This window comes from Anabrus simplex, chromosome 5, assembly GCF_040414725.1.
Source record: "Anabrus simplex isolate iqAnaSimp1 chromosome 5, ASM4041472v1, whole genome shotgun sequence".
Taxonomy (NCBI): Eukaryota; Metazoa; Arthropoda; class Insecta; order Orthoptera; family Tettigoniidae; genus Anabrus; species Anabrus simplex.
The window spans coordinates 10943135-10962849 of NC_090269.1; the positions used below are offsets into that span (position 1 = coordinate 10943135).

General features: G+C 37.4%; 1 protein-coding gene across 2 annotated transcripts in view; it reads left to right on the plus strand.

Annotated features, from left to right (window-relative positions):
- The window catches only part of lig (lingerer), a 612955-nt gene that overhangs the window by 305081 nt on the left and 288159 nt on the right, over positions 1 to 19715 (plus strand). For both annotated transcript variants that reach the window (XM_067146761.2, XM_067146762.2), the window contains exon 11: positions 18326 to 18562. In XM_067146761.2, coding sequence (XP_067002862.1) covers positions 18326 to 18562 — 237 coding nt within the window. The remainder of the gene's footprint in view (positions 1 to 18325; positions 18563 to 19715) is intronic.

The window sequence follows — 19715 nt, forward strand, 5'->3', positions numbered from 1 at the left end:
TTACCGTTTTCAATGCAATAACTGTTTTTCCTCATACATCGGACAGACAGAGCGCAGCTTCAAAGTTAGATACTTAGAACACGTTAATGCCATCAGATATAATAGATTTTCCGCAATAGGCCAACATATACATGACTTAAAGCATAATTTTACTACCATAGAACAAGACCTAGAAATTCTCAAAAACATAAATAAAGGCCCTTTACTCGACGTTACGGAGAACTGTTTTATTCACCTAGACCAATTTTTTAACTCTATCTTAAATCTTAACGAAATCTCAGAAAGATCCAACATTCTTTTCGACTTCCTAATAGAAGTCTTTAGAGGTATAAAAACCACGGGAGGAAAATCGATCTTTCACGCTCTCCACAGTACTCTTTTACGTCCCACACCACTGCCACTCCGCCCTTCTGACCCGCCTTAAACTCTGCCTCCCTACCCCTCTCCTCTCCACTTCCCCTCCCCCCACCCTTTCCACCCCTCTCACTCTAACTTCACTACTCAGTCACATCCATCTCACTTGTCCACAACTCTTCTTACACCACACACTCAGCACGCTAAACAAGGTGAGTCTCATATCCTATCATCCTTGGCCGCGACTCCATTTAGACTTCCATTTCACTAACTTAGTTTTTCTTTCCTTTCTTTTAAGACTCACCACCCTGTTGAGCTGAGACTAATTCGAAGATCAACCTTATTCAATCGCCCAACATCAGGTGTCCCGGCCTCGACAAAATCTTTTTGTTGGTATTGCTTTATTTCATCGGACTTGGACTTATGTGCCTGAATTGAACGTCAGAAGAGTGGACAATTTTACTACTTTGTTTTTACCACATCGTTTTATCATCATATTCAGACTTTTATGTTCAAAGCATCAGTTCAATTTTATGCACAATACTTACCCATCAAACTACTATGTTTTTATGTGTCACATCACATCATCATATTTTACTCAAGTTCTTCTAGCTTTTAAGAAAAAGCAGTCTACCATTTGTATTCAGCCATGCAAGAGTTATTAATGCAATTTTTATGACATGTACTTTGCCCATCTGTGATTTTTGTAGCTGATGATGACGCAATGAGCGTCGAAACCGGTTCTAACTATTTAATAAATATTATGTTGTGAACATCTTATTCAACACGTTTTGTATTGAAAAGGTTGAATCTTCCTTGATATTTTAATTGTAAATATGTTTACTTTAATATCAATGTCGTCAACTGTCAGTATATGGTGCCATGGAACATCTAGTGCGTCCTCAGTGAACATACTGTAGTCAATTCTAGAGAGATCTCTGAGTGTAATAGTCCTTGGTTTTGTATGTCGGGTCTTCAAGGAGTAGGATATGTATATTAGATCATAAGCTGAAATTCCTGGTACAGGTGTCTGTCCGTGTTGTAGTACTTTGTCTGTATTCTTGACAATCATCAAGTCGATTGTCATGTGTGACGTGGCGGTGTGGTGAGTAGGGAGTGTTTGCAAAATGCTCATATTGCAAGATGTAATCATGCTTAAAAGCTGCCGACATTCGGCATTGTTGTTTCCGGTGTCTGTGTTAAAGTCGCCCATGACAATTACATGTTCATATTGCGGGAGTACGCGTAACAATGCATTCTCTACGTCCTCCAAATGTCCAATTGCAGGTGGCTTGTACACTACACAGGCAGCACTTTTCTGATGGGCTACGATTATTTCCAAGAGCAGGAACTCCGGTCGTCTATTGTATTCGCTATCTGAACATGCAATTATCCTAGGCTTTAAACTGGTTTTGACTATCGCTTTCACACCTCCTTCCTTCTTTCCAGCTCTGTCCTTCCGAAGTAAACAGTAGCCAGGTATGTTGAAAGTCTTCGAAGGGATCAGATCATTACATGTTATAAACCTCATTTTAGGTCCGTATTGAAAATTTAACAGTTCAACAATGATAAAGGTGTTTTTATTTTATTCCACCTATTCAATACTTATACTTTCACGTATAGTTGTTACATAATTAAATTCTTAGTTACATAGGACATGTTTCGCCCTCAATTAAGGGCATTTTCAGCCTAAATACAATAATCAAACATACAACTAAATTAAAAGTGGAAGTTAAATACAATCATCAAAAATACAACTAAAATAAAAAGTGGAAGTTAAAAGTTTAGTCTGTTATTAAAATTTGGAACAATAAAATTGTGAAAAATGATAAAATAAAAAGATGCTAATGGAAAACTGTCTTATGATTAAACTATAATCTTGTCGGAGACTAAAACTTCTATTAAAATTCGAATTAAAACAGTTCATATAAAATATTGGAAAATCAAAGTGGTAGTAATAAAAAGCCAACGACATGAGGGCGTGTACACAAGCATAAACTTGATTGTCATGAATACAATCTTTTCAAGGCCGCTGATGAAATTCGTAGTAAGTAAGGCAGAAGCGTGTATTGAAAAATTGTAAGAGGCCGTTAGCACCGGTAGGTAATAAAATGGCTGAATCCTTGCCAGAAAATGTCAACAGATGCAGAAATAAGTTTTCTTAAATTTAAGTAATTCTTCATCTTCCACAAATAACTTCAATTTCTTCCAGTCAAAACTGGCTTGCTTCCTATAAACATCTAAAGGACCAGGAGGAAAATCTGGCAGCAAAGGTGTTGACTCATTGGACGAACTCATACTGGCCTGAAACCCTGACTTATTATTGGTTAATCATTGCAATATATTGACTATGTGCATGGATTCCATACCATAACATAGTCAATATATTGCAATGATTAACCAATAATAAGTCAGGGTTTCAGGCCAGTATGAGTTCGTCCAATGAGTCAACACCTTTGCTGCCAGATTTTCCTCCTGGTCCTTTAGATGTTTATAGGAAGCAAGCCAGTTTTGACTGGAAGAAATTGAAGTTATTTGTGGAAGATGAAGAATTACTTAAATTTAAGAAAACTTATTTCTGCATCTGTTGACATTTTCTGGCAAGGATTCAGCCATTTTATTACCTACCGGTGCTAACGGCCTCTTACAATTTTTCAATACACGCTTCTGCCTTACTTACTACGAATTTCATCAGCGGCCTTGAAAAGATTGTATTCATGACAATCAAGTTTATGCTTGTGTACACGCCCTCATGTCGTTGGCTTTTTATTACTACCACTTTGATTTTCCAATATTTTATATGAACTGTTTTAATTCGAATTTTAATGGAAGTTTTAGTCTCCGACAAGATTATAGTTTAATCATAAGACAGTTTTCCATTAGCATCTTTTTATTTTATCATTTTTCACAATTTTATTGTTCCAAATTTTAATAACAGACTAAACTTTTAACTTCCACTTTTTATTTTAGTTGTATTTTTGATGATTGTATTTAACTTCCACTTTTAATTTAGTTGTATGTTTGATTATTGTATTTAGGCTGAAAATGCCCTTAATTGAGGGCGAAACATGTCCTATGTAACTAAGAATTTAATTATGTAACAACTATACGTGAAAATATAAGTATTGAATAGGTGGAATAAAATAAAAACACCTTTATCATTGTTGAACTGGGATCAGATCATGAAGCCAGGTTTCAGTGAGAAGGCAAACATCAAATACGTCCGGGACAAGTTCTTTAAGTTTGTGGAAATGGGCAGACAATGAATGTACATTTAGATGAGCTACATGGAGACCTTTAGAGAAAGAGGAAACTTTAGCTAGGAGCAGGTCTCTAGTTGATTGAAAAGGAAGGGGGGTAATTTCAGAAGGGGTCAGTGGACAGTTGTCACAAGGTCGTGTTCTGTTTGTGGAGAGTGGAGGGGTGAGTGAGGCCTTGAAAGCGATTGTGACTGGGAAGGAATGTCCGGTACTGTCAGAGGAGAGTAACCCATTAGTTCTCGTTGCCACCTTACGAAAAATTAATAATTATGTGAATGAGATAATCTAACTAAAGTGAGCTAATCTAATTACCTTATGAGAAATTAATAATTATGTGAATGAAATAATCTAATTAATTACACTAAGGTGGTATTTAAATAAAATGAAATATAATAATTAGAGATCAGAACAGTGAAGTGAATTGTCCGTTTAGTTGCTATCTCTATCCTCCGGTAAGTCACACAGCCGGTTAATGCACACTTTACCCCCATCAGGTTTCTTAATGATGATATCACGTCTGCAGTCCAACAGTTGGCTACATGGAAACGGTGAATGGCGGCCTTCATTATGGAGAGTCTAGCGGACGCGAGATCTTCGCGGATGGTAACATGAGTGCCCTTTAGTCTCCTTTTGTTACGAAATACTTCTTGTTGTGTACGATAGGAAGTAAACTTGACAATGATAGAACGAGTTTTCCTTATTGATTTAGGTCAACACGATGACTTCTATCAATATCATTGATGTTTATATTCACGCCTATGTCTCTGAAGACGTTTACAGCAAGTTTGTCAGTATTTTCTTGTGAGCCCTCCTGCACTCCAAAGATTCTAAGGTTATTTCTCCTACTATATTGTACGAGAGAGTCGCTTCTAGCTTCGAATTCTGACCTAAGTGCCTGGATTTCCTTGTCCCGACACTCGAGTTTGTTCTTTAAATCCGCTATGAGTTCAGCATTGAACTGGAGAGATTTCTCTAGTTCCTTAACGACAAGTGTGGTCACTCGCTCTGATATCGCCTCTATAATTCTGTCCAGAAACTTGCCCCAGCTGAGAGTCTCATTCAGGATCCTCGTGACGGTCTCTTCCACGAGGTTGGCACTACCGTTCGCTTCCTTGCTGTTCCGCTTGTTACTCCTGGTCATCTTGTTTCACAATGGAATATTTTAATGTACTGATAAAAATATGACCACGACAGGGAGACACTTTCACTTTAAACACTTTCAGACTATGTTTGCACACTTTAACACAATGTTTGATATGTATTACTAGGAAATAACACCTGCTAATTCACTTTGACTGAGGAGCTGATCTCACACACGTCCATCAGCCATGAATCTCAACTTATATTCAGTATTACTGTCATATCTTAGATGAATGGCTGAGAAAAAATCTAACAGCCAATTATTCAAAAAATGTCTGTATGATGTTCCATAAATCACAAAATGACCTAATAATATATTATTTGGCACGATGAAGTTGCAATGGGTTAAAGAAGTTAAATATCTTGGACTAATAATTGATAGCATTCTCTCCTGGACACCTCGTACATTGAACTTGAAAAAATAAAATCTCTGTCTTGGTTGGTATCATTGGCAAGATTAAGTACCTACTAGGGGCCTTATTTTTTGGTGAAATAAAACTGTTGATTTCGGTGTTAAAACTGACACTATTTCGGTAGGTATTTCGTGAAATAAATTATTATACTGATCAATGTTTCCTGCGAAATCTTCCTTGTAGTAGCGTATGGGGTAAATGTAACTAACTTTGTGATAAGGGGTTTTAAAGTAAACTCTTGTAATTTATCAGTGCTATTAAATCTTAGAAAAACCAACTATGCAAATTGTTATAGAAATCACTGATACTTCAAAATGAAGTTAAGTGCTCTACCCTGTGATATATATCTATACATAGCCTACATTTTTAGACGTTGAATTACTTGTCTCCAAAGTACAAACTAAGCATGATTTCAACATTATCAGGATGCAGAGTTGTGCGACAGTCATAAAGTGTCCTTGTGTAAGTAGAGAACCTTTTCTCGCTAACCACTTTATACGTCAGAAACCATAATGCTTGTGAACACTTGGATGCAAATTCACTGTGGTATTTTATAAAACCTCCTAAAACTTTGCTAACACTGTGTTCTTTCATTTCCTCAACCAGATGTGCTTTCATTGCACTTTGCAAAATCATATAGCTCTGGAAGATGTTCATGGATATGCTCTTTTTCCCCGGTCGGGGATGAGTAGGTCAGATGGTTAAAGCGCTGGCTTTCTGACCCCAATTTGGCAGGTTCGATCCTGGCTCAGTCCGGTGGTATTTGAAGGAGTTAAAGTACATCAGCCTCATGTCACTGGATTACTGGCATGTAAAATAACTCCTGCAGGACAATATTCCGGTATCTCAGCGTCTCCGGAAAACGTAAAAGTGGTAGTGGGACATAAAAACAATAACAGTATTATTACTCAAACAGGCGATTTATTTACAATAGTCCTAGCAGTACCGTCATACTTTACAGTAAAGACAGTATTATTTAATCTTTCCTTTTATATTCATTCTCTTCCTCATGCCAGGATTATCCTATTTTTCCAGAGGATTGTTGGCTTGCAGGAATGTTTTTTTCTATTACAAATTGCTCTCTATAATTTTTCAACACCTTTATGATCTGTAAAGTATCGCCGATTGTTATTTGCTGCTTAGAATTATATTAATTAGCTTCATTCTGATTCTCTGCAGTGTATATCGCACGTTTCAACTTTACGAATATTACCGGTACACTATTGATACATTAGAATCTTTCTTGCAGCATCAAATACATAGAACCCCTCACTGTTGTATTCTTCGGCCCTCGAAAAACCTGTTATGACTTCAGCTTTGGGCATTTTTATACTAAAATTTGAATATTTGCCAATAAATGTTCGTAAGTATCGAACTCTCATTGCGCACTGCTGTATCTACGGCTGGTCTTGTATCTTGTTACGACCACAACACTATTTGCTGTAATCGATAACAGATATTGATTTTTATCGACTGCCTTAGAGATAGATTCACAATTAAGTATTTATTTATTTATTTTCCACCTAGTCGATACAATGATTGCTTAAGGCAACTTTTAATGGTCAAAAGTGGTACATGTTTCGTATATTATCAACATCTTCAGCCACATAACACTGTTTAGATGAAAAATATATAAAATTGACAAAGTAATGCTTTAGATGAAGTGTCCTTAAAATTAACATAAGATTTTTCATCTAAACAGTGTTATGTGGCTGAAGATGTTGATAATATACGAAACATGTACCACTTTTGACCATTAAAAGTTGCCTTAAGCAATCATTGTATCGACTAGGTGGAAAATAAATACATAAATACTTAATTGTGAATCTATTGAAGTGCGATACGGACCATGAAGCTGATTTTATGTAATGCCTTAGAGATCGCGGAACTGAACACACGTACTTTCAATACACAGTGCGTACCGCTTTGTGTGCATTTGTGTGGAGAATATACAGCGCTATCAAGCAAATGAGAAGAAAGCTACGATAGTCAAGTCCTCCGAAGCATTTAAACGTTTATTGGAGAGCTCTTCCGGTGCCATTTCGCATTTTTTGCTCAAGTGGTGTATATTTCGTGACTATTTGCACAATTTGCGCAATAAATCAAATTTCGCGATATTTCGCGAGTTCATTTAGCTAAAATACGGTATTTTTAGTACCTGGGAAGTCATATATAGACAAGAAAGAAGATATCAAAAAAACTCGTGCATATCGTTATTACCAAAAAATACGGCCCCTAGTACCTACTAACAATTGACACTCTTCATCTAATTTATTTCACAATGATATAATCTTGACTTTCTTAGTTGTGGGGCAAATCAACCCTAAATAACTTAAATACTTTGGAGGTCTTACAAAACAGGGTTATTAGATTTATGTATGGATTCCATCAACTATATTCTCAAAATAAAATGTACTCTGAAACAAATATATTACCACGTAAGAAATTAATCTCATTAAATGCATCACTTCTTATTCATAAAGTCTTGCATAATAAAATGTTCACCAACTTTGAATTTCCCAAAGTCACCGACATCCATTCATATAAGACAAGGGAAAAAAATAAATTACATGTTCTTCAAAATTATACAACAAGGTTTGGCATTAAGGGAATGCAACGCTTACAAATATCTGAATACAACAGTGTTCCTGACAATATAGCAATCATATTTAAAACTGTGCCATTTCATAATAAGCTTAAGAAGTACCTGTTAGGCACTATGAATGTGTAACAGTTATTTCTTTTATTTCCAAAGACACCTTAAAAGTCAAAAAGTATATTTACTTTGATAATAATTCACTTACTTAATATAATCCTCTCCATTAGGTAAATAGCGATACTCAAAGCGTATTTAAAATCACTATTTTTACTCTTTCACTTTTAAACCTTATGCCTTAATCCACCATTGTTGTGATTATCTATGTATTGTTCCTCTTGACAGAGCTCTTGCTCTCTGGAACCCTATTTATCAATACAAAAGACCACAGATGCTTCCTTCCAACACCTAGACCTTTCCTATCCCATCATCGCCATAAGACATATATCTATCGGTGCGACGTAAAGCCACTTGCAAAAAGAAAAAATCAGCTGGTTAAGAATGAGAGAGATGCAGTAAAAAAAAATTTAAAAAAAGACCCAAAGGCATTGTACTTCAAGGAAACTATGAATGAGAAAATAGAATTCCATAAAGTAAACCGTGCACGACCATGTAGACCAGCCAACATACCAGCCGATCTACCATATCTCCGAGATTCATTACTTCAATGGAAGTAAGTGAACCTGGATGACTTAATGTCATGTTGCCTTTCATTCTGCCAGTTTAACATGAGTTCTATTACAATCTAAGGGCAGAAGGGAGCCGAATAGACAGTTGTGCATCCTTGTCCTCTGCCTCTTCATTTGTCGCCCTCAAAATCTCATATGTCGGCCATTATTCACTGAAAGCAAGAAAACAATTAGATGTTTATATAGTATCGGAAACAGAACAAGTGATCAAGTGGCTGACAGAAGGGGGATGCAAATGAGAAAACTCTGTCATATCACAATGTAATAGGTATACCTTTGGAAACAGAGTGATGTGACATTTCATAGACGAATTTTTGTGTCATAAGAATACAAGTGAACTACATTTTCTTTGTCTGTGTACCTATATCAGTGGAAAAAGTCAATTTCAACTCCCATGTAATGTTAATCAATTGCCCATTAAACGTTTTACTTTTGTTTTATTTCATCCCCGACTTTATACAAGTGTTAAAATGTTTAAATGACTTATTCTCTGAATGATCAAAATGTTACTTATACCGTTACGGTTTTCATCCATTCAAATACAATATTAAATTTAATAGAAGCATGTAACTTACATTTAAACTTACAACTGTAGTAAGTACAAATAGTACCCACCGAGCTTCTTAGTTTAGGAATTTATTGTTCTGTCTTCTCCTGCATGCCCATTACACACTTTCTAAATTGAGTTCTGTGTTCATAATTTACATCACATTTTCATTTCTACCCTTACCTAGTTTTTGTAGAATACATTTACAGCTCTGGTGGCTTCTAATGCATCACTCGCTGGTGAGATAGGAACTTTGGACTTTTCTTCTTTCTCCTCTTCACGGTCACTGTGGCCGTTATTCTTCACTTTACTGAAAATATTGTCACCCGTTGGCGCTCCTGTTATAACTAAGCCATCGCTTGTTCTTGCATACGTTATCATCTGCAGCTTATTTCATAGTTGATAAAATTTCTGCCTGGGAAAAACAGTTCTGTGTCGTTCTGTTTTGTTTTTCTTAATGCACCTTTTTGCATGCATCAGCGTAACAGTATCTTATTTTTTCTTGAGGTATTCTATCATCTTCAATAATTTGAGTTTTGTGATGCTGAAATTTGAGACCTTACCTTGATCCACGGACTGCAATATGATTGTGGAGTTTGCAGGAAGTAACCCAAGCTTAATTTTCTCAAGACCTGAAAGTGTGTTAAATAGTTGTCAACAAGCAACTGGATCCCTCTGCTCCAAATTCCAAGCTCCCAGTCCACACACATCATTTTCAGCTTCCCATAATTTTGGAAGTCGTCCAAGATTTTTTATTATCATTGTAGTGTACTGACAGTTCTTTAATTCTTAATGCATCTCAGATTTTTAAACTTTCCAATCACAAACAGTGTTTCTTTTCTCACTTCTATCTGCATTAGCACAAACAAGAACTGTGATTCAATCTTAAGATAACTTGCCACCATCTCATTCGTCACTTTTGAATTTAAGTTTACTAAGTGAATTGGCCATGCGGTTAGGGTCGGGCAGCTGTGAGCTTGAATTTGGGAGGTAGTGGGTTCGAATCCCACTGTCAATAACTCTGAAGATAGTTTTCCACGATTTTCCATTCTCACACCTTAATTAAGGCTGCAGCCATTCCTAGCCCTTTCCCATCCTTCTGTTATCGAAAATCTTTGTGTTAGTGCGATGTTAAACAAGTACCAAAAAATAAATTTGCCATATTTTCTCACGTAAATAACAAGCTCTTTTGACGAAAAATACAGGCGGAAACTTCGGATGCATAAATTATTCAAGTAATTCAGATATTTAAAAAATTATTTACAGTTAATTTACAGTTAAAAGGTACATCGAATATACACACAATTGGTTCAACTCCTTTTCGGTTATCGTCATTTGGCGCAAAATTCCGACGAGGTTTTCTCTAAAAAGTTAAGTAGAATACGTCAAGTAAGTTGGACGTGTGGGTTTGACGTATCGACACTGGAAAATATTCTTCCCGCTGCAACCTGGCAATACAACCTGAAGTGAAATAAACATGAACTGATAAAAGTACAATTCATGTAACTGCATAATAATGCAATACCAGCAAAAAAAAAAAAAAAAAAAAAAAAAAAAAAAAAAAAAAAAAAAAAAAAAACCCTCTCCAACATGAAAAGCGTTGAGCATTGAAAGGACCCTGATAGATTTCCCCAAACCGTTCGTATTCAATCTTGTACGAGTGACATGTCCATCCACCCTTTTTCTTGGATACGAACGTGGATTCCTCTCGGAAATTTTACTTCCTGCATTGTTTTTCGTTTTAGAACAACATAAGGTGCAAACTTTGTCATCACCTGTTACAGCAAGCATTGCAGTATATTGTTGTTTTTCACTTTCGGTAATGCGTACGATAACACTCGATGTCCCCTTCTTATCGATTGTTCGACTTCGTGGCATATGGAAACTGAATGGCATCTGACCTGTGGTTCCCGTATTTGGGAGAGCAAATATTCCTTCACTTTACGCTTCACAATAACAAAGCAAAGAAAACAGGTTACTTTTTCACGACCTCTCGCCTTGCCCCACCCCTTTCTCCTTGCCCCGCCTCTCTCTCCTTGTCCGCCCCTTCCCTTTCCCTTTAATCTCACAACCATTAGTATGAGGCACGCACAACAATAGGCCGCCCACCACATGCCACAATGAGAGGAAAGTCTCATATAACCTATGCCATCTAACTAACACGCTCTCTCCTTCAATTCATTAATTTTATTTAAATTTATCTCATTTTATTCCGGTTAACTTCATGGACACAGCAATGAATTGCAAATTTTATACCAGACACAATGTATCTCTTTTAACCACATCTTCATGGGCCGTCCTGACAGTGTCCAACAACATTTCAACATTATTTTAACAAGCACTTCATTACGGTGATTAATGTTGAAACACCATCTAGCAGTTTTGCGTCAACTGGTGGTTATTTACAGCGGCGTCCAGTGACTTACATACGGCTAACTCCACTCGAGTAGATTTGGTGATTGACTACAGAATGAACATTTACCAGTTCCCGATTTACAATTGAAATTGTAATGATTAGTAGTGATGGAACTAACAGTTCTATGAATATTAGTACATGAAAGAGTCTCGATGATGAGCATACTCAGGATGCTAAGAATTTAGAGCCTAATTTATTTTCAAATTTACTCATAATTTCATCCCAGTTTTTAATGTCAATTGTGTATTTGTTCATTTGTTTAGTTATTAGATGTTTTACATTAAGGCTGAAGATGACCAGCCCAGCCGAAACTAGTTCCTAGTTAATGTAATTCAAAACATTGTGTATTATAGAATTGAAAGGTGGACCATTACGACATTAATTTAATTATTACTTTTTGATTGGTAATTCGGCTTTTTTTTTTTTTTTTTCGTCCTTTAAAATGCAGCATTTTGTGAGAAACGGCATGTCCAACATTCCATAACTAAACCATATATTTAAGCAGATTCTCCACTTTCGGTAACTTGCTACCTTTTGGTCCGCAAAATGCTTTGCAAAGTTTGTTGGTCGCTTGAAGTGCACTTCTCTCTTACCGCGGTAGCACATGTTGCATTCGGACACTGAATACTTATAAGCTATAAATTTGAACCAATATCTCTTCATTCATGATTCGATCTATTCATCCTACCTTCAACATTCGTCTGTAACACCTCACTAGAGCCAAAAGTCTCTAATTCCTATATCAGTGTTCAAAGTGAGCAAATATCTTTTCTTAAAAAGGCCTTCCTTTCTTGTGCTAGTCTCCTTACTTCTATCATCATTAGTTGTTTCACCTACCGAGCTCGATAGCTGCAGTCGCTTAAGTGCGGCCAGTATCCAGTATTCGGGAGATAGTAGGTTCGAACCCCACTGTCGGCAGCCTTGAAAATGGTTTTCCGTGGTTTCCCGTTTTCACACCAGGCAAATGCTGGGGCTGTACCTTAATTAAGGCCACGGCCACTTCCTTCCCACTCCTAGCCCTTTCCTGTCCCATCGTCACCATAAGACCTACCTGTGTCGGTGCAACGTAAAACAACTAGCAACAACAGTTGTTTCACTACCCACACTGAGCTCGATAGCTGCAGTCGCTTAAGTGCGGACAGTATCCAGTATTCGGGAGATAGTAGGTTTGAACCCCACTGTCGGCAGCCCTGAAGATGGTTTTTTGTGATTTCCTGTTTTCACACCAGGCAAATGCTGGGGCTGTACCTTAATTAAGGCCACGGCCGCTTCCTTCCCACTCCTAGCCCTTCCCTGTCCCATCGTCGCCATAAGACCTATCTGCATCGGTGCGACGTAAAGCAACTAGCAATAAATAATAATAATAATAATAATAATAATAATAATCACTACCCACATAACAGACTTTCAGACTTTGCTAATCTAAAATTTCCTGCATTACCTGACTTCGTTCGACTGCACTCCACATTATAGACAAGATATTGCTGAAACCGATGTAGCTATAAATATGTTCTACTGGAATTGAAGATTATTAATGGAATGATAGAGATATAATATTTGTTTTTCAATTCCTTTTCATGGACCGTGAAGAAAACTGAGCAATATACATATACATACTTGCCAACTTTCCCAATTTAGGCAGGAGACTCCCAATTTTCAACAGTTTTCCCCCTCTCCTGATTATTCTATTATTTCTCCCGAGTTTAGCTTTTTTTTAACTTCAAACATTTTTTCATATCCCGCCATATTAGCTTTTTTACACCAGTGGCCGTAAGTCCTTTGCTCATTTTCCGCTTTCAAATGAAATATCAGCGTTTATTAATGCAAGAAATGTGTGCGAATGTGCAATGTTTTTGGTCTTGGATGTTTATTGAAACCTGTATATCGCGACGCGTATATCGATTGTCAATCTCTCGTTCTCGCTGCTATGTTCGTTTTCGTTCACTGCCGTCTAGTCCAGTCCAGTCCACTCGATTCTAGAGACTAGTCGCTAAATATGAAGTCTTTTTAGTAGTTTAGTGACAGAATTTCAAGTATAACGACTCGTGACTTTTCTTGAGATTTTAGGAGCCATTTGGAGACAATTCTGACTAATTTTAATTTATTTCCATATAAATAAAATAAAGTGTGTCTGTATATTGCTCAGAATTGAAAAAGAATATTTAGCTATCGGTCATGACCACAGTAACAAGGAAGATTGCACGTTTTAATTTTCCGTAATGTCTGTCTGTCTGTATGTATGTATGTATGTATGTATGTATGTATGTACGCGCATCACGAGAAAATGGCTGAAGAGAATTTAATGTAAATCGGTATATAAAGTCGGGGTATAAGTCACGACAATCTAGGCCATAAATAATTTTATTCACGCTGAGTGATATGGTAGTTTAGATGAAGGCCTAAATTTTAATTAATTATTTATGTTATTATTGGCCTTATCAATAAATACTACATAATTAAAGTTATTTATTATTAAATTTCCTATCATTTATATCTTACACCTTTGTACAGTATCGGCTATGATAAGAGATAGTCATGAATTAAAATTTTTGTTACTAAGTCCATATCAGCACCGAGGTAGGAGAAAATGGGTGAACAGAATTTAATGAAAGTAATTTTATTCACCCTGTTCAAAATGGTAGTTTAGGGGAAAGTGCCAAAAATTTAATTTTTAATTATGCCTACCTATCTTATTGGTCATTTTGAAAAGTACTACATAACAAATGTTATAGAGTGTACAATTTCTGATTATTTATGTATTCAGTTTTACCATACCGACTGTAATAATATTGGTGGTGATGGTGATTAAATTGTGAAGATGATTATAAGAATGAGAAAAAAGTCGTGAAGGAACGATCGCTTGAATAATAACACAAGAGGGAGTGAAAGAAAGGAGGACTCACTTTACATTAATGCTGTAATATCACAGAGTCGGAAGAAAATTTACTGTGAAGGCCTGCAATATAGAAAGCTCATTAAATTGATCAACAATAACATTACATTGACCATTGTTTGTAGTGATGTGCTTTGTGTATTCTGTTGCCACTTATCTCCAATAGATGGGATTACTGCTGCATATCTAGTATAACAGCCTGCCTGAATATTGGCAGAAAGTAGCGGGGGCTTTAGATCTCTCTCTTCTTTAGTATGCTATTTCTTTGGTTCATAAATTTTCTGATAATATTGGTACGTAACACACTGGATCATTATAGTATTCCAGCTGTTCAATCCCTACTCCGAGGCAGTGATTGGAATGAGCAGTGTGTACACTTAAATGGAATAACTATGACCCCACCACGCTGGCGTAGCAGAGGGAGTCCTAACTATTTTTACGACGGACTTGAGCAAAATAAAAAGCTCTCGCGGACCAAACACAAACCTCCCTGTGGGTGGAGGACGCAGGCGAAGAATACACCCACAGTATCCCCTGCCTGTCGTAGGAGGTGACTCAAGGGGGCGACCAAGGAATGATTGAATTAGAACCATGAGACTACTTGTAATCAGTACCACCACACGGGGAACACCAAGAGTCGCTTTTACTTGCGCTTAATACCAGTATGTTGTGTACGCAATAGGTTTGTGATTAGTAGCGACAGTGTGAGAATCAGGGTGAGTTTTACAGTACTTATGATTAGTACCACTCCATGGGCGACACTGTAACCTTTACTACAGTGGTTACACTAAACAAAGCACAAAAACAGTAAAGGGGGAAGGTAAGAGCAACTACACAATATTAGAAACCACTACACACTCAGCGAAACATCAGCTGGACTACGCGGGTCTCCGCCGACAACATACGTAAAACATTAGGGCCAACTAGTGGATAATAAACCGGGAAGGTGGAAGGAGCTAGGACTTTACCGAGGGCATGGACATGCCTTAGTTTGCAGACTCCGAAATAATTCGTCGTGATCCTTAAATTTGAAAAATATTATTTACAAATGCAATTTTACAAAATACATTCCGAAACCAAATCCACAAACTTGCAACTTACGAACTATAAACTCTGTGATACACCTAACTTAGAGGTTCTTTGATAATATCTACGTACAAGTTACAAAATTCCAAACCAACTATACATCTAGTTACAAATCCAGCTGTACAATGCAATTTACAGTGAAGTAAACGTACTCTCCAAAACTCTACCGTACATCAAGTGACACTGAACTACCAGAGGCAAACTCCAAGATAAATATATCAAACTACAATCTACATATTTAACGAAATAAGAAATGGGAATGCCTCGAAAACAAACAGGCAAGCCCAGATGAAAATCTAAGGCGTCATAAATAATTAATTTGGCGAATCTAGGTTAGGCTAGGGCAGACTCCTATACGAAATAGCAACCGAACATTACGGAAATTTAGCCAGAACGGAATTCAAGAGTGCTTACCTGAAGGTGGGCCATCCCAGTAGCGAGGCGTCGCACACGACGTTAAACTTCAGACAGACCAAGACAGACAAAACAGACCAAATTATCACGAACGCTGCCTCGCTCTCCGTATATAGGAAAACCCTGGCCTTGGAGTAGCCAATCAGAATGCATGAGTCTGCCCATCCCCTCCTAGGTTCACTAATCACAACTCCAACTTTAGTCGCGAACTTAACCTACATTCTCGAATACGTGATCACGAACCTTCCATTTCAAGAACTGTCAGAAAATACACTCTAGAACACCTAATCAACAAAAGGCAACACACCCTGTTCAAAAATTTATGTAAGAAAAGTTTCTGGATACTTCCAGTAAATACAGAACTGAATAGTACTATTTACAAATACATATGTTACAAATATTACACAGTACAGGTTAGGTCATTACAAATAAAACATTTCATACTTGACAAATAAAGTCTTCATAAAACACTTTCCACTTCCACTACATGTTCACCTGTGACAGACACCATGGGTCTGCCTTGCCTATGATTCGTACCCACTATGTGAGGAACACCACGGTATAGTACGAGTCCCTGTGATTAGTACACTTATGTAAGGTTTTCGTTGCCTGTAAATGGCTCTGCAATGTAATAAACGGCATAGGTCTGTGTTCATGTGCACATTACATTACCTTACCTGTGAGTAGTACCATAATCTGTGGAATACCGCAAGTCTTTACTACTTATAATTGGTACTGCAACATGACAAATACCATGGTTCTACTTTCCTAGCGATAAGTACCATTATGAGGAGCCGATGACCTGGATTTTGGACCCCTTTAGACTACATCCATCATCGATTCAGGATTGTGCTCTAGAAGCAGTCCCATGGTCAGTAATACTATTGTTTAACGCTAGTTTCTAGGAATGTGAGGCATTGTGGGTTGGATTCACTGATTGTTTTAAATTCATATCCATCCATTCATTCTTCATCATAACGTTTTGAATTCTGTTTAGTGGATGATTTCGGACTTTAAAATTGTCATTACATTTTGTCTCATTTCAAACCATTAGACGCCAATGACCTAGATGTTACGCTCCTTTAAACAACAAGCATTGTCTTTAATGGAATAATGATACAGGAGTGTTCACGGCTGTCTGCGGCCTGGTCATTCTAGCTCTGGAACTTCCAACTGTTAGATCGACACCATAGTACTTTTCTTTAAAAGTGAGAAAGTGCTGTTTTTCATTGTATCGAATATTTTATATGACACCATTACTTTCAATCGTGACATTTGTACTGATGTCATTGTAATGACCTATGTTGACTTCAGTTGGGAAAACTGTAAGGACAGTCTTTCTGAGAATTCCATAGTGAAGTCCGGATACAATAGCTAGTCACGTGATACAAATGGCATTGTGCTTTGCATAATCACACGGGCCCTTGATGCAACATATTAATCTATGCATTTGCTAAGTAATGGCATCTAAGTGCATGACCGATTCACACGTCTGGAGCATGAGTTTATACTACTTTCGGAAGGCTTATCAGAGATGATCTCACTTACATACTTCCTGTGAGGTAATAGAGGTGTAGCCTCGTATAGCAACAGTCGAACTTTGAGACAATAAGTGTTATAAATATATCATAGTACTGTTTGTGCAAGAAATGTAAAATAAGCAGTTTTGACCAATTGTATCTCCTGATTTTTCTGGATTTTCATATCAAAATCTTCTGATTTTTGGTGTTGTAAAGTTGGCAGGTATGCAAGAGGCTACGACATTATTTATTTTTCTTGCTGATGGCTTTATACACTTCAATATCATGGTGTTCATCACCATTATCCTCACTGGACTCCCCACTATGTTCCGATTCCGAACTCCCTTACCTTTCCAAGATATGCTCCTCCTCCTCCTCCCAGTCACTGCTATCTAAGAAATCGTCTTCATTGCTTTCCTCATTCAGTAATGCGTTCCTAATGGCTTCCAAATCCAAGGGATTTTTAATATTGAAAATTCTCTTTTTGTTTGACACATTGCTTGAGAAAGAAGGTTAAGTCATGTGAAATATTGTGCAGCATACAACATTGGCTATTTTCAAACATGAGTGAAACATATTATAAATATATAGCAATATTTAAGATGTTATTAGGATTGGATTAATGCTGAGTTTGAATTGGAAGCTACTGGAATGGTCACACATATCTGCTATATTATGGTTCAGGTTATACGGGCAACAGTCTGTTCACTACAGAGTTGAGATAGCAATTGTTGACTGTGCTTGTAGAGAGGGGAGATTAGCTGAGAGCAGTATTTTCCCTCCTCTTGGTTTCCAGGTTATAACGAATAACAGTAGCTCACCATGTATGCTGCAAACGTGCACTTATCGGAAGGTTCAAACCATTTACTTTTTACTAACTACTTCTCAGGGCTGCTCCAGCCTAATATTGTTCAACTTTGCTGTTGACATGATCTATCAAATTTGCTTGCATTGTGTGTTAGACGAATACTTTTAAAGTCTTATTATTTTATTTTAGCTGGCGAATTCAGATTCCATACTTCCATCAGGTGAACATAAAGTGAGCCAACCTAGTTTTTCACAAACACGGAGCACGAATTCATCAGGACTGGATATAGACAAAAATGAAGTAGCGTTATCGTACTCTACTCCAAACACTGCTACATACCCGTCCTCATACCAGAGCCAGAAATCAACTGCAACTGCGTATCAGACGGCATCTAGTTACACTCCTACGAATTATTCTTCCACTCCGGTAAGTTTGCAATTTGGTAGTAGTGTACTAGGTAAGTTCGCATTTTTTGTAATAGTGTACTGTTCACTTACTATTGGGGCAATGCTTCTATGCAGATTTTTTTTCTTCCTCAGAAAACAGAAATGTTGCTCTAAGAAGAAGGTTTTATTCAGGGTTGGATATTGGACTTGTTCAGATGTCAATTTTAATAACTTCTTACTTTTAATAAACAATGTACAGTGAAACCTCGTTAGTGTGTTCCTCATTAACAGGTTTTCCCGCTTAGCACGACGTAAATTTGAAGTTCTGATTCTCATCATATTATATTTGTATAAAAATACCTCACTTATCACATCACAAATTTTTGCTATTACCGCTTAATATGATCTCATGTTTCCTAGCCCTGAAAATGTCATTTGTCATCCCTTGTGGAAGGAACGTGATTTTCAACTCGGTAAGGGCCCTCGCCGCAGTTGCGTAATAACGGGTAAAGACCTTGAATTCTTGAACTTCATAGGATAAATTGCACCTTCAGGGAGCAAGCCATTAGCCTCAGAAATGCTTAGTTTTGCTTGCCGGTTAGCATTGAAACATTATGTCTTTCAATTGTATCACCTTATGTAACTTGTACTGTAAAGTCAACACCTCGGCGCTGGTTACCCGTACTTAGTCATGTCCCACCACCCCACCTGAAGTGAAAGGAAGCTCTGCTGAGAGAAGCAAAGATGATCTGGTCATCTCCTTCAAATTTTGTTACCAGTCGCCACAATGACTTTGATCAAGGAGACCAGCAAGTGTACTGGCCGGCCGACTCTTCAGGGATAATTTCAATCTAAGCCAGAGCTGGCAGGATGGGTGGTCAAATTGATGCCTGCTTGGCTATCAGACGATATAGATGTTGATTCCCATAGGGAATCTGAAATATTTGTCCCGAACTAATGCTCATGAGCTAAATCCAACTCAGAAAATGAAGGGATTCGACCTCCCAATAAAACGATGGTGTCGCCTCATCAGACTGAGAACTGGGCGTGGACGCTGCAGTTTCTTATGCCATAAGTGGGGTTGGATGGATTCTCCAATATGTGAATGCAGTAAAGAGAAGCAGACCATGGACCATGTCATCCTGCACTGCCCTCTTTATGCCTACTCCAGAAGCCCCGGCGACCTGTTTCAT